Source organism: Podarcis gaigeae, assembly GCF_964106915.1.
Source record: "Podarcis gaigeae genome assembly, chromosome: 6".
Classification (NCBI taxonomy): Eukaryota; Metazoa; Chordata; class Lepidosauria; order Squamata; family Lacertidae; genus Podarcis; species Podarcis gaigeae.
In genome coordinates, this window is record NC_139682.1 from 52,059,737 (window position 1) to 52,075,207 (window position 15,471).

General features: G+C 38.3%; 1 protein-coding gene and 1 long non-coding RNA gene across 9 annotated transcripts in view; one reads left to right on the forward strand and one right to left on the reverse strand.

The window, feature by feature from the left end:
- Positions 1-15,471, forward strand: part of MAST2 (microtubule associated serine/threonine kinase 2) — a 145,707-nt gene that overhangs the window by 45,521 nt on the left and 84,715 nt on the right. For all 6 annotated transcript variants that reach the window (XR_014565191.1, XR_014565192.1, XM_083742302.1 and 3 more), the window contains exon 4: positions 15,326-15,357. Coding sequence is in view for 4 of the 6 variants with exons in the window: in XM_083742302.1 (XP_083598428.1) it covers positions 15,326-15,357 (32 nt within the window). In the remaining 2 variants the exon portion in view is untranslated. The remainder of the gene's footprint in view (positions 1-15,325; positions 15,358-15,471) is intronic.
- Positions 671-12,631, reverse strand: LOC310846289. Of its 3 annotated transcripts, none has more exons than XR_014565218.1 (3): positions 12,518-12,631; positions 4,149-4,489; positions 671-850 (listed from the first exon to the last, which is right to left on the reverse strand). It is a non-coding gene; the product is annotated as an uncharacterized lncRNA (long non-coding RNA). The 3 variants fall into 3 exon arrangements; XR_014565219.1 differs by lacking the exon at positions 12,518-12,631 and adding an exon at positions 4,605-4,705; XR_014565220.1 differs by lacking the exon at positions 12,518-12,631 and having other exon boundaries at positions 4,149-4,701.

Here is a 15,471-nt window from a genome sequence, read left to right on the forward strand (position 1 = left end):
CTAGAGTTTATGCCTACATTTGACCTGCTTTCAGCCAGGGTGGCATGTAGGCTCATGTATATTGAACAACTCAAAAATCTGGAGGTATACGTGCATAGTGTTTAAATATATTATTCCTTTGTACTACTGGAGTAAGGACTGGATAGTTTACTTTAAAACATTCCTTCCGTATTTGTTTCCTAAAGGATTTATTTTCCTTCTGTCCTAAATAACTCCTGGTCAGCTATAATTATTGCTTTCAGAAGGTACATTAGTTTATTGATCTTTTTGAAAGCATGTATCCTAAAGGAAGAGAAGGCTATATACTTATCTCAGAGTCATGAAAATGTAATAGAAGAAAATGCAATTGTCAACTTTGCTGAACTGATGCATAATAAGTATTAAGTAGATAGCTCTTTGGCAGATGACTGGTATCTGTAAGAGATCTCCAATAATTGGCTTCTGTTCACTGAATTTATGGCATTTACTGACCTTCATAAATGTCTTAAATTGCTTTTGTCCAAGTTGAATGATATCTTGCATTTTGCCCTTCTATTTGCATTCTCTTGATGTTCAAAGAAAACGTGATTGTCAGCTTGTTTAATATTATGAAATATAGATCTTGTTTCTGCTGTTCACTCTGGATATGATGTAATGTTTATAGTATTAAATAGACAATGAAAAGAAAGGATTAGAGAACAATTTACTGATTTATTGCTGGCTCTATAGAGTACAGGGAATATGCAGAGTTCCAGTTTGAAAACAAAAATGTGGACACTGTAGACGGCTTGTTTTCACCTCTGATCCTTTATTCCATGGTCCACTGGGTCGACTAGCCTTCCTGATGCTGGTTTCTGTACCCTCCCTTTTCCTGATTATTGACAGATGAGGGAGGTAAGGCAAGAGGGTGCAGAATTTGGATATCCAGAATGATCCAACATGAAAGAAGGATGAAGACAATTGTTACTGCTAGATATTAATTTGGACAAAGCCTTTAAGGTTTACTTCATCAAATAATTCAGAATAAAATCAGCAATAGTTTTATTGATTCTAATTGTATTTTTTTAAAAAAAAAACATTGGCCATGCTTGGGTTGAATATTTTCTCTCTCTTTAGCTAATGTGCATTAACTGTCTGACAGTAAAAGGAGTGTTGATTTAAAGCTTCCCTTTTCACTGTCCTTGTGCAGTCCTTGGTGTTTATTTAGTTTTTTTCTTATGTATAGTTTGCCATTTCATTCGAACATTCAAAGCATGGTTTGCCCTAGGTTTGTAAACTAGGTTGATCCTGGTTTTACAGAGCAAGAGCAAAACATGGTTTGTGATTTAAAATGTAATTATGGACTATGGTTTGCAGCAAACAAGAAAGTAACTAAATTTGCACAAAGGGAAGTCGAAACATTATTGTGTTTTCCTCATCCTTCATACGTATTCTCTCTGCAGCAAAACAGGAACAGGTACTTCCTACCTACAGTTTGGGTTGTACAGCTCATCCCCTACCTGGCATGGCATTTTAGTTTTGGATTTTTGTGTATCATGGCAACCTGTTGCTGGTTGTATGTTACTATAACTTTTACCCCCAGGATACCTGAAAGCTGAGAAATGAAAACACACAAAACAACAAAGCTGATTCTTTCTGTAATCCTCCAAAGTTCTCACGCCTAAATATGTCAAAGATAGAAACCATTTAGGGTCCTGGAGCTCCTAAGTAACTGGTATATTCTTTGCCTCCAGATATTCTGCATTGTGAAAATTGAATGCAATTTAATAATTCATGTTTTTATTTTTATTTTATTCAATAAACAAATTATTCAATTCTCAGGATGAAAAGGTGACTTATTAAAAAGTCAGCTTGATAGTGCTAGATTTTAGAAATATGTCATTTTCTCTTTTTTCTTCTATTTTTTGTGGTAAGATTTTTTTATTGAGATTTTCTCATAATACAATAAAATTACAACTACAAAAGATGCAAAACAAAGAAAAAAGAAAAGAAAGGGACAATAGAGATAAAGAGAGGAAGAAGAGAGGAAGAGGAAATAAAATAAAAAGCAAAAGAAGAGAAACATCAGCAGAAATATATGATTTTCAAAGTGATAACTTAAATGTTTCTGCAACATAAATTGGAATTTTGGGTATCCCCAAACTCCCCCCCCTATGCAATTCCTTCTTTGCCTTTGCCATTTTTATATTATAATTAGGGTTTTAAGACTTTGATAAAATTTCATCTATCCTTGTTTTGTCATTTTCTTCACTATATGTAGAATAACTTTTGAATGTTCTTATTACTTTAAGTTATAAAAAGGTTGGAGTCAGCTGTTCAGGATACAGGCTTTGATTGCATGGAGTTATGGTCAGAGAAACCTTTTTGCAGACAAAATGCTTCTTTTAATATCACTGAAGCTCAAATAAGTATGGCACCTAGATTAGCATAGCAGGGAGGTGATAATGGATTCTGTACTGATCCTTTTTGCCCTTTCCTTCATCAGTTACATGGCTAGGAGAGGTAATTGCTTTAGCATGGAAGGCTTTAGAGAACATTTGAAGTTACTGGGTTGTACATGTCTGGGATAGATGTGTTAATTCTTGCATTAATAGGCTTCTTGTACTGCTTACATCAGGATGTAATAGCCATTTATGAATTGAAGTGAATTGGAAATATATTTCTGACTTGGTTCAGTATCTAAAAGAAAACCACAGTCCCTATGACTTTTATTTGAAAGTGAAGGTAAGTGACCTATAAGAAATGGATCTGTTTTAGGGCCATATCTTTATTGGGTCAAACCAATAGTTTAAGCTTTCAAGTTCTCCAGAACTGTTCATCAGGTTAATAAAGTAAGAGAGGAAAAAAGTTGGCGGGTAAAAGTAATGAATCTGCATCTGTAAGAGTCTTAAGATGGATTGTGGACAGATACTGCAGATCATTAAATGAGGCTCTGTAGGTTTCCAGTTGCACCAGGGTCTTTGGGGAGAGAGAAACACTCAATAGTTGATTCTCCACCTCTAGAAATACAAAAGCCAGCTAAAACCCCTTGTTAGGTGGATACTGCCTAATGGCTCCTGTATTCAATATTTCCCCCCCAGCCCAACTTTGTTTACCATCTAGCTTGGTGAAGAGAAGTGGGGTAACAATAGCTAAATAAAAAAATAATAGTGGCATACACACCAAAAGCAAGTTAGAAAAAAGTTTATGCAACTCTACCAAAGGGAAGACATACATTTCAAGATTATAATTTTATCCAGGAATTAGTGCGAATATAGTAAAGACACTAGATCTCAAAATATTTGTGGGTAACATTATTGAAGTTCTGTTTGCCCCACAGTCAACATAATTCAGTTTTGTAAATCTGTTCCAAATGTATTCTAAAGGAATGCTCTTTATTCAAGGAAGTTCATATAACCTCATCCCGTTCTGCCTTGGTTGCTATTAATGCTTTTCTTGACTAAACAGTAATTGTTTGTGCAGATGGGGAGCTCTTCATTCTTTCCTAAGAGTTGTAGTAATATTTTCAGATAGGAAGCCTGTCTTCATTTAATAGATTAAAATAAGAATTTTTAAATTAATTATGGGATTTAAATGGCTCTTTTATTTCAGTTCAATCCCTTAACCTTTCTACATGACTCACACACTCATCTAATAGTAAGTGTAGCCCTAGAGTTAGAACCTCAGACTATATATATTTAATATTTCCAAAAATCATATCTGAAACATACAAACTAAAAGTCAGCGGCAAAAAAGCATAATCAAACTCAGATTTGTGCCAGTTATAGGACACAATATAGGACTGCAAGGGGGCTTTGGGCTTGAGCTTCTTGAACTTCAGCCCCTTATAGAACCTAGAATATCACTTTTGCATCTGAGAAACTGCAAACAGAATTTTGAGATGTGTTTGTTGCAAGTGTGCTGTTTTTCAGTGAAAAAAAGTCTATTGGGCATACGTAAGCCCTCAGGTGTCCTTAAAATATCTCTTTGGAGCCCGGCCATATAATTTACCCTGCAGAAACATTAAGAAAATGCAGAGTACTCAACTGATTGCAAATACTAACTTTAAGACAGACAAAATATTGGACAATAAAGCAATGCCTGCGGACAAAATGGAAACAAAATAATTAACAACGTCATTGTTAAACAGAATTCTTCATTATCTTTCCAGAGAAAATGATGATAATTACCATTGCTTGATCCCAGAGAGACTCAACAATTAGTTCTTTGCTTGCAGATCTTGGATTTTCTATCATCACTGTCTTTAAGTTAAGAGCTGTAATTCAGAGATTGTTGGAAATGTTCCTTGTCTTCTTCCATTCAGTGTATTTGCACTGCAGGTACTTGCTTGCGGCATCTTGCAGCTAAATATATCAATATACTACTTTCAGTAGTTTTGGTGGAACCATAGTTCCTCAGCAGATGAAAGATGCTTCTCTAACTGTTATGGGTATAGTTGATTATACAGGTACACTGTATAATGGTTCCTGCGTTCAGTTACAAAAAGCTGGTTTTGGCTAGACAGGCCTCACTGTCGGTGAAGAGAGAAGGGAAAAAAGTGGTGAAAAGGAATAGAAAAATGGCAGTCGCAAAATCATATAATAAATGGAACCAAAGACAATGATGATAAATAAAAGAACAATTACTCCTCCCCAGAGAATCAAATTGAGCACAAAACAAAATGCAAACACAGCCAGCCCTGCAGGGAAACACAAAAGTGCAGTCACAGCCGCTATCGCCATCTTGCCATTATAAATATCCTTGCTCTTGAGCTGATTAAGGTAAGTGCTTTTCAAATCAAGCTCTGGCAAGCTGGTTTGCTATTTATAATGTGTCATCTATGTCTCCAAAGTACCAGTCTGAGAAAAAACTTGTTTAGATGAGACTGTGCTTTTCACAGAATAAAGTTACAATAGTAACATATTTTGAGATGAAGTATTTACGGTAATAAAGTTAAGGAATTATATTTTGCTTTTTAAGCCATCATTCTGTTCTCTTTATTGGGCAGCCATCTAAATGGTGGGTGATTGTCAACTCTGACCCCTCCCAGAATGTAGAATAAACTGCCTGTCCCATAAGTGCAGAACCCAGAGTATAATATGACGCTTGGAAGTGACTCAAATCATGTGTTACAATGGAAGGCAAAATTCTGTTAGAATCAGGTGTGTGTGTGTGTGTGTGTGTGTGTGTGTGAGAGAGAGAGAGAGAGAGAGAGAGAGAGAGAGAGAGAGACTGACTCCTTACCAATCTCTGTATCTTGCTCTCATGAGGAATAGCTGGAAACCATCTGACTTGCAACTTGGGTTAATTACCCATTTGTAGTTGTTTAATTTGCCTTGTGGGGTTTGCTTAGTAGAATGATCAATCACAGAAGTTAATTCCCTTGAACATTTTATTAACTAAGGAGGAATTACAAAGTATTAATGTTTTCATTATGATGCATTAGCCAAAGATCCATCACTTGAGAATTAAACCTTAAGATGGTTAAGAGTGCAGTCCCATACAGACTTATATGGAAGAAATACTCATTGTACACAGTGGGGCTTATTTTTGTGTAAATATGGATAGGATTATGCTGTGCTTCTCCCTCTACTTAAAACTAAAAATTCCAATATGTGCTTAACTATATATCTTTGCATGCAGGTGTAGTGCAGACTGTATAGTTTTCAGACTGTCTTGCCAGTCTTCTTGGATATTGTGTGCAAAGAAATCTGCTAGATTAAATTGGTATATTAACTTTCATAGAATCACAGAATTGTAGAGCTGGAAGGGACCCTGAGGGCCATCTAATCCAACCTCCCTGCTGTGCAGAAATCTTGTGCCTTCTGATGGGACTTACAATAATAATGTAATAATAATTTATTATTTATACCCTGTCCATCCAACTGGGTTATCCCAGCCACTCTGGGCAGCTCCCAACACAATATAAAAACTCATTAAGACATTAAACAATAAAAACTTCCTGATACAGGGCTGCCTTCAGATGTCTTTGGAAAGTAGTATAGTTGTTTACCTGTTTGACATCTGATGGGAGGGTGTTCCACAGGGTGGGCACCACTACCGAGAAAGCCCTGTGCCGGGTTCCCTGGTTCCTTGATTTGTAACAGTAAAAAAAATTTCTTTGTAAATGGTAGGTTTGGTATTGTTTTTCATCAGCATAGTGCAAAGATTGATCAAACCATATAGCTTAGAAAAAGAAAGCAGAAAGCCATGTTTAGAATTCTTTAGCCCAGTTCAGATGAAACACAAAACCATGGTTTATCACTATACAAATGAGCCTAGTAGAGCACCCCCATCCCAAAAGGACTCAGCCAAAAAGGACTGCTCAGCAAGATAGGATGCCCACCTAAGCTTTACAAAATGAATGTATTTTTCCACAAGAACATTGAATGCCTTCCCCCAATTTGCTTTGTGATATTCTTGTCCCTGTTGCTCTCATATGCCTTTAGCTTGGCTGAAGGCGGTGTGTACTTTCATTTGAGGAGTGACGGGTCTGTTGAACCTGGCACATCACCACACCAAAACAAAAGTGTGGCAGGCCCCTATCTGAGAGATCTTGCTTGCAGATGATGCAGCTTTGACAGTGCATTGAAGAAGCTCCACAGAGGCTCATCAGCTGTTTTGCCCAAGCCTGTAGGGAGCTCGACTTTAGTAAAGCTAATTTGAGAAGATAATGTAATCTTAAATCTGAATCAACATGCACGTATGTACGCAAACATAATTCCATGGATCTTTGGAGCCTGGGCTTTGTTTATAAGTCTGCTGTCACTTACAGTAACCCCAGTGAGTGCAGGGGCAGCCAGTTTGCTTTTCTGACAGTTACCAAAAAAAGAGTTCTTTGGTTTAGTTTTTGGAGATCTTGTGCTCTTTCCCCCTAAAAGGTCTAAACTAGACATGATGAAAGCAATCACATTTGCCCATGCATGTGTCTGTCCTGCTTATGTATGTATGTATGTATGTATGTATGTATGTATATTTATTTAAAAATATTCTGCTTGATTGTAAACAACAACCTCAAAGTGGTTTTATATAGCAAGAGTCTATGATTTATTTTATTTATTATTATTAATTTGTTAATCACCTTCTACACCATTGTCTCAAGGAATGTACAATAAGTATAGCATCAGAATGAATGCATAGGTATGAGGAGCTGAGCCTTTCCCCTTCCTTCCCTTTGCCTCATCATGAGCTCTTGTCTTAGAAATCAGAAATGAGCTAAACTTGGAGAAATGTGTCTGGTGCAATGGAGCATGGAGAGGTATGGTGAGGGCAGGTAGGAAGAATTTGCCATCCCATATTTGTGCATTCGCTTTGATGTAAAAATGAGACTGCTATTCTTGCTTTATGCATGAATAGGGCGGATAGGTAAAGAGAAATGTGGCTGCCCTGTCATGTCTAGTTTCATGCTGATCTATTCAGCAGAACTGATTTCCAGAGGGGAAGTCGTTTTAGGTTCTTGCAGAAAGAACCCCACAGACTTGCAGCACTTTAAAGACTAACAGATTTATTACGACATATGTGTTCATGGCTTCTTGTCTGCTTCATCAGATGCTGTATTATCCCGAATTGCAGGTACATATATATGTGGTTCGTGAATATACACTATTGAATAGTTTAGTATGAAATTGGACATGGCTGGTGTGGAGGAAGATTGTAAGCAGTGAGCTCCAAATGAGAGGATATGCCAAAAAGCACAACAGAACTATTCACAAAAAGCAGTAGTTGATAACACAGGAATCCTGCCATGGCAGCAGTATTTTGAGGGCATCTTCCAGGATCCATACTACCCACTCCATCCACATATTAGCAGCTAGATCCAGACTGATATATTTTTCACTCACACAGAAAACTAGTCTTTTTCTACAGTGACTACTATTGCAGGTTGCTCTTATGTTAAGGGTACCAGATTTTTTTCAATGAATCCAGGGATATTTTCCAACTTCAGTAGATTTTGTATGGGGACTGATTTGTAAATCCGGGGATTGTCCACAGGAAACGGGGACATCTGGTAACCTTATCTTATTGAACAGGGCTATGTTCTGAACTGCTGCTGCCCTTTGCTCTGTCTGCCAGTACCTCCTCTTTGCGAGCAGTCATTGGTGGTAATAATAATTTATTATTTGTACCCCGCCCATCTGGCTGTGCTTCCCCAGCCACTCTGGGCGCGGCTTCCAACAAAGATAAAAAATACATTAAAATGTCACACATTAAAAACTTCCCTGAACAGGGCTGCCTTCAGATGTCTTCTAAATGTCAGGTCGTTGTTAATCTCTGACATCTGATGGGAGGGCGTTCCACAGGGCGGGCGCCAATACCAAGAAGGCCCTCTGCCTGGTTTCCTGTAGCTTTACTTCTCGCAGTGAGGGAAATTCTAGAAGGCCTTCGGCGCTGGACCTCAGCATCTGGGCAGAATGACCTGTGAGTATGAGTACCATCTAGTACAGGGGAAGAAATGGTCCTTTTTCTGCTACTTCTCTGAATTGTCCACCTTCCACTCCACCATGCAGTGGTCATTAAATTTTTGTGGCCATGTGCCACCATTGTACATGCGCTTTTGCTTTGTCATTAGTAGGTGAGAAAGCTAGCTTTCCTCTCATTTTAGCTATGTATATGTATAGTACATATGCTATACTTCTCTGCCTGTCAGAAAAGGAGTTCCCCTCAATAAAATTCAGAACATTTAGTTGTTTGAGAGCAGCAAAACTGGATGGTGTTGTGTCCTGGTGTCTAGATGGAATTAAAGCTGAAAAGGTGTATTGTTGCTCTTTCTCTCAAGTATTGAGAGTTTCCAGATCCTTGCTTGGAGAAAGTGCGTATATGTTCAAATGACTCACTGCAATAAGTGCTTATGTTTTGGAGTTGTAGAAGGTGGGAAATGAAATAGTGGAAAAGTGGAGGGTGGGGAGAGCAAGTATTGAGCAAGGATCTGCAGCTAATGTTTTATGAAGATTAGATTAAAGGCTTGAGACATGCCGAGGCATATTCGGCTTCTGGGCTTATTAAAAGTGTTTTAATGGGAAAGAGAAAGTTGTCACTCTGGTTGATCAGTGGATTGCATTTGATAACATTCTGATGCTTCTGCATCAGAAAATTTAATATTTGAGTGAAAAACCCACAGTCTGGCTACAACAGCTGCTTGTGCTCTCTCCGTTGCTTGTTTACCGCTCTTCCTTAAGTTAATTATTTTTTCTTTCTTTTGTCGGGAAAATGCAGGGAGAAATTGGTCTGCTCAAGAGTTCAGGTCAAACACTTGAAACAACCCATCAAGGCTTTGTTCCGCTTCAGCTGAGCAAGCAGATATTCCCTTATCGCTACATGGAGCCTTGTGGAATAGTACAGAGAGGGCACTAGAGATTATGAGCAATGCTTTGAGGAACAGAACATTGTCTTTTAATTAAGGCATTTTAAAGGGTCGAACTAGGTATGGCTGGAAATGGGCATACTCTTTTCACAAATCCACCACACTCACATGTTCACAGATAAAAGGAGGGAGTGGGGGGGATTTGCTTCATCAGCTGAAGATGTAGGAAATGATGGCTCCACCATGTCTGCAAGGCTGAGAACCTAGTGTTTCAAGCCTGGCAGTTGTCATTCATATCTTTGCTCTGATGGTTATATAATGACATCAGTATAGGACAGCTCTTAAAAAATGCTTGGAGATGGCAACTGGTGCACAGTACGATATGTCCCTTCTGAAAATGAAGGTCTATCAGGATCAATTATACAGGTGCTCAAATGGCTTTGTGAGCTTATTGGAGGCAGAAGTGATACAGAAGGCTAGACATGAACTTAGCACGTGCTAATTTATTTGTGCCTCAAATACCCATGGAGTCAAGTGATTTTTGCCCAATGCAATTAAGTCTGATAGAGAGCTCTCAATACCAGGCTTTTAACTCAGACAAATACCGGTAGATACTATCAGCAACGTCCCCTCTGTAATGTTGGGGGAATCCAAACCATCAGTATATTCATCGGCAGATAAGACCTTTCTAACCTGTTTTGACTGGGCTTTAGTGAGCAAAGTGCTAAGTTACTAATGTTTTATATAGCACTACCAGTATGCATGGCATTTTTTCTTGCTGCAAGAAGGCAAGTCTTTGCTGTGCTTTGAAGAGCTTAAAATTAAAGGTTTGACACAGGTGTGAAAACAGGTAAGTGAGAAGAACAGTCAGGGTTTTTTAAAAGTTGTATATTGTTAGACTTCATTACTGTGGGGTATGAGAACATGCAGCTGGGGCCACACTTCTGTGTGTCATGAAATATGTAGAATTCCCTAAATCTCAAATTGGTTTGGGTTTTGTGGCTTCTTGGTGACACAATACACTTTAAAATAAAAAATAAGTTCATAACTTTTGTGAATGAATTTCCAACTTAATGTAATGGTTTGTGTGTCACTTTATATCAAACACTAGTAACAAAATTACCTGAAAAAGATTTCCACCAGTTTCTGCTTTGATGACAAAATATTTATACTTGGGAATTTACAGCTTCTATGTTTTGTACCATTGGTTTCGATCTCTTACCCCACACATTTTTACCATTGTTTTCTACATATTCAAAATTGCTTAGCAGTAAACTGCAGTTTTACTTTAATGAGAAGTCATAGTTAATAATTATATCATACTGAGGGGAGGGGAGACTAAATTAGCACATGTTTGTTTCTGGATTTGGTTATATTCTGTAGCAGCAGCGATGATGTATTTGTTCTTGATGCATGCCCAGTCTTGGAAAGCATGCTTTGTTCAAGATGAATGAGTGCTTATTCAAGTATTCTTTGTAGAATATAGATACTGTTTCTACTAGTGGTTTCTAAAAGCTCATATTCATAAAGAGGGTTTAGAACATTATCATGTGAGGCATCAGTGTACTATAGTTCTGCTGCTGTTATGATGCCTGTGTGCCTTCAAAGCCAGATACTGATCAAGTAATGCTCTCCTACGAATGCTACAGTAGAAACACAGCTTGCTTTCCTAAGCCTCACAAGATATAGTGAAAATGAGTGGTTTCCTTTTTGTTCTAATTTCCCAGCATTTGTGAAGTTTGCAGTAGTAGGTGAGAGGGTGAGAATTTCTGCTTTTCTAAGAGCTAAGCAGGTCTGAACACTGGAAAATTGGATCTCATTGCTCTTACATCTGAGCTGTAATTGCTCCATGAACATGGGTGCACAATAAAATACTCTTTATGGTGACCAGTGAAGAATTAGTAATTTGAACCCTCTGTGTTCTTTCATAATAACCGCACGTTGAAACATAATATTGACTTCTCCCAAAATAAATAAGCTTAATACCAAGTATTCTTGTTGAACTTGGAAATATGAGCCGTTAATATGTTTTTATACTAGGGAAATGCCAGTTGGTACACTCCTAAACATTTTTTGCCAACAAAGCGATGGTTTGTCAAAAGAAAATAATAATGCTGCCTGGTAGTACTGATTAATTGCTGCTGTATGCTGTGTCATTGAGGTTTGCACCTTTAGTAGCTTGGGAATTCTAGTCTGAAGTGTAACGAGGAATAAACATTTAAATGTGATATAATCATTGAAATCTTGCACTAAAGTTAGTGAGAGAAGTGAAAATTTAATATAGCTGAATCTTAAAAGAATGTTCTGATGCAAAAGGAAAATGTTTTTTATTGGGCCAATTGGTAAATTAAGCATAATTTCACAGAAGCTATGAGGTAGGGTGGCAACATTTTTCTTTGGAGGGCCACAGTCCTTCAGTGGTAACTTGAACCAGTAGCGGGGAGAGCCAGAGTTAAATTAGGTAGGGTCAAAGTCAAAAGCGCACAGGGTCCCCTTTTCACTCTTTCTGCCACTCTTCCTCCTCTTTCTGCTTTATCCCCCCACCTTAGTCACCCACGTTAAATTAGGCCAAGGTTGCCCTCTGTAGGGGTAAGGATTAGCTGACACACAGTGCTTTCACATGGTGCATTTGTGTGTTAAAACAGTATGTGGAAATCTATTTTGATATTGGTTCTACTGCTTGGGAAGGATTCTTGAGTGAGTGATTGTTGCAGGCACCCTTGGATGATCTGATATTCTGGAGCTGTCTCAGTCTGGTTTCATTTTAGGAACATTTTTGTCATTCTTATGCATTATATATTATATCCCAAGAGAAGCCCATTCTGTTGGATCTTTAGGTGGCTTTTGATGCTATAGCTCTCCCTTGGTTTGGGATGGGAGCACTATATTTCGGTGGTTCCAGCCCTACTTGAATGGCCAGCTTCAGAAGGTGGTATTTGGGAGACTGCTGCTTGTTCCATTTTGCCTCCCATACTTTTTAGCCTTTTCATGAAAACACTGAATGAAATGAGATTGGTACACTTAACTTCTAACACCCAGCTTTGTTTCTCCTGTCATCAAACTTTAGGGAGGCCATGGAGATTCTAAATTGAGCTCATTAATGGACTGCTTGAGGGCCAATTAACTGAAACTTAATGGCTTGTTTTATCAGGGCAGAGCTGCTCCATCTGTAATTGCTCTCCCTCTGAAAGATATGTTTGGAGGTACCAACCGATTCACCATTGTCACTGGATGCCCAGTAGAAGCCATGGTACTTGCCTTTTTTCAGCTGTTCCTGGGGCATCAAGTATGACCTTTCCTGGACAAAGACAGCCTAGTCATAGTTATGTGTCCCTTGGTGACTTCTCAATTGGACCCCCCACAATGCATTGCATGTGGAGCTGTTACTGAATATCATTTGGAAGCTTCGGTTAGTATTAAACACGGCTGCTAGGTTACTAGTGGGGCTGGCAATAGGGAACATTATCTCACCAATACTTAAATAATGATACTTGCTCAAAGTCCTGGTTTCTATCTATATGTATTTAAATAGCCTAGGACTTAGTACTTATATAGTATTTTGGGCAAATAGCCTCATTTGTAAGGTTGTTACAACCTTAAAACACACCTAGACTGACTAAACACACCTAACTAGGGCAATCTAAATTTGTGTTTTGGCAGCCAGAGTACTCTTAAGAAATGGACAGTACACTTGACTCAGCTGTGCTTTCATGTTTCCTTCTAATTTGTATGCAGGGGTTTATGTGAGACAAAGCATTAAACATAATTAGTACATTTAGGAATAGATTTATTGAACTGTGGAGAATTACTACCGGGGTTAAAGCTGGTCACAGCTTGACAGTATATTTATTAGGTTGTCATTTCTGTATGAGTAGATGGAAACCGTTTTCTTAACTAGCAAAAGACCTTATTCTTTCATATTATCTGTACATTCAGAATGCTATGACTAAGCTGGGACACCAAGAATATGCAGCTTCCAAACTTGAAATGCTTCATTAGCTAGGCTGGCATACTAATTTCCCTGCTGTGATTCCTACTGGTATCCATGAATATATAGCTGTGTAAAGTATTGCCAAGCTTTTCTTAAGTGACATTTGAAGGGAAGAGATGAATTAATTCAATTGTCCTTAATCATCACACATTGTGAGGACAGTTTCTAGTGCTTTGCATCACCAACAGTTTGATAGTCAGGACAGATTTTGCATGTCATTGTACTTTGAAGACAGATAATTGACTATCCAGGATTCTCAGGCTCTACCTACCCAAATCCAAGAAATCCACAGCAAGTGAGGTTTGAGCAGATAAAGTCAAACTGTTTCCAAGCAAGGAAGAGTAACCGGTTCAGCCCTCCAACTGCTGATGGCTGTGACTTCAAGGAAAACTGCTTTCCTTCATACAGAATTTTCAAAGCACAATGGATGCCTCCGTGGTTTGGGAGGGTGAGGTGGAGGGTGCCCTAGCATTAAGCACAAGGAACTGGAATAATATTTACCTTTACAGTGGTGCCTCGCAAGACGGAAAACTCGCTAGACGAAAGAGTTTTCCGTTTTGGAGGTGCTTCGCAAAACAAATTTCCTATGGGCTTGCTTCGTAAGACGAAAATGTCTTGCGAGTTCCTGCAGGGTTCCCCCCCCTTTTCTAAGCCGCTTATCCGCTAAGCCGATAAACCGCTAATAGCGCTAATAGCGCTAATCCGCTAATCCGTCAATGGGCTTGCTTCGCAAGACGAAAAAACTGCTAGACGAAGAGACTCGCAGAACGGATTCTTTTCGTCTTGCGAGGCACCACTGTATGTTGTTACAGGATGCAATCAGAATTTCCAATGAGAACATGGAAATTAAGGTTAAGGGCTGTAGCTCAGTGGGGTAAAAGACATGCTTCTAAGGCAAGAGGTTTTAGGTTCACACTTTCGGTATCTTCAGGTAGGACTGCCAAAGACTGTCTGAAATCCCAGAGAGCCACTGCCAGCTCAGTTTACATGTCACCGTCAGCATAGTTAATGGTTTATTGTGAATGTGACTTTTTGAACTATTTTTCCTCCACCTTGCTAGTGTGTGGAGGAAACAAGAACACTGCCTACAGATTATAGCTTGCTGAGAGTGAAACAAACTATGAATCCTGGTTTGGATGCAACCCTGAGCCCAAAGATAAAATGGTTTGCTGCCTCCACATGTTAAAAGGAAAGAGCAAAGCTAATCCGAAAGGTCCATTCGAATTACAGCAGTGTAAACCATACAGACTCAGTGGACCAATATAACTAGCTATGGCTTAAACAACAACTCAGCACGCAGTCTGGTAAATAAAATTGCATGAGATGTAATCATTACTTTAAATGGGTAAATTTCTCCCGGGATTAAAAAGTAGCGTAATTGTGTGTTTTTTCTGTAGTAAACGTTTACTGCAAATATCTCTGGTTTCAGAACATTATTAATCTTTACCTATCTATATTGCAAGATTGTCAAGTAGGATAATGATACCATCTAGTGGTACAAGATTATATTTACAACATAAAAATAAATTGGTTGATCTGAAACAGAAGCATTTAAAAAAAATTAATTCTATATCATACATCTAATTTATACCCAACATCTTTGTGAAAACAGTTCAATGCATGTACTGTATCTGTTCAATGTGAAAAAATATGCACTAATATGCTTTATATGCTTTAAAGATTAATTATAAAATAAAATATGTTTACAGATAGTCTTAATGTTGTGACAATAACGGTCAGAAACACAAAGCCGGCCTACCAGACCAGCTATATTCTCAGAGCTAATGGGGATGTTTATAAGAAGTGGGAACTTAGGAATGTTGTGTACTGTTTATTGACATCAGTGAGGTTCCTCTTTGCACATTAGAAGAGCACTACAGAATACCTCTGTATTTCAGCAACTCTTGCTTCTTGTAAAATCCAAATTGCAACATGGTTGGCTGTAGGCATATGGGGACAATGTTATACCTGGAGTTCTGGTAATACAGCTGCATGGTTATTACTTGATCAAAAGCAGGCTGGTCTGCATTGTCCTCATCAGCTTGATTGATTTGCTGTTTGTATTTTTCCCACAGAAGGAACTTAGTCTCCCTAGAAGAGGAAGTTTGTAAGTATACATTTCTTTCTTGTCTTAATAGTAACTAAATCTATCAGAATATTTTTGGATCTTTTATGTGTTTTGTAGGAACAAAGGGTGGGGCACATAAAAGCCCATGGTTAC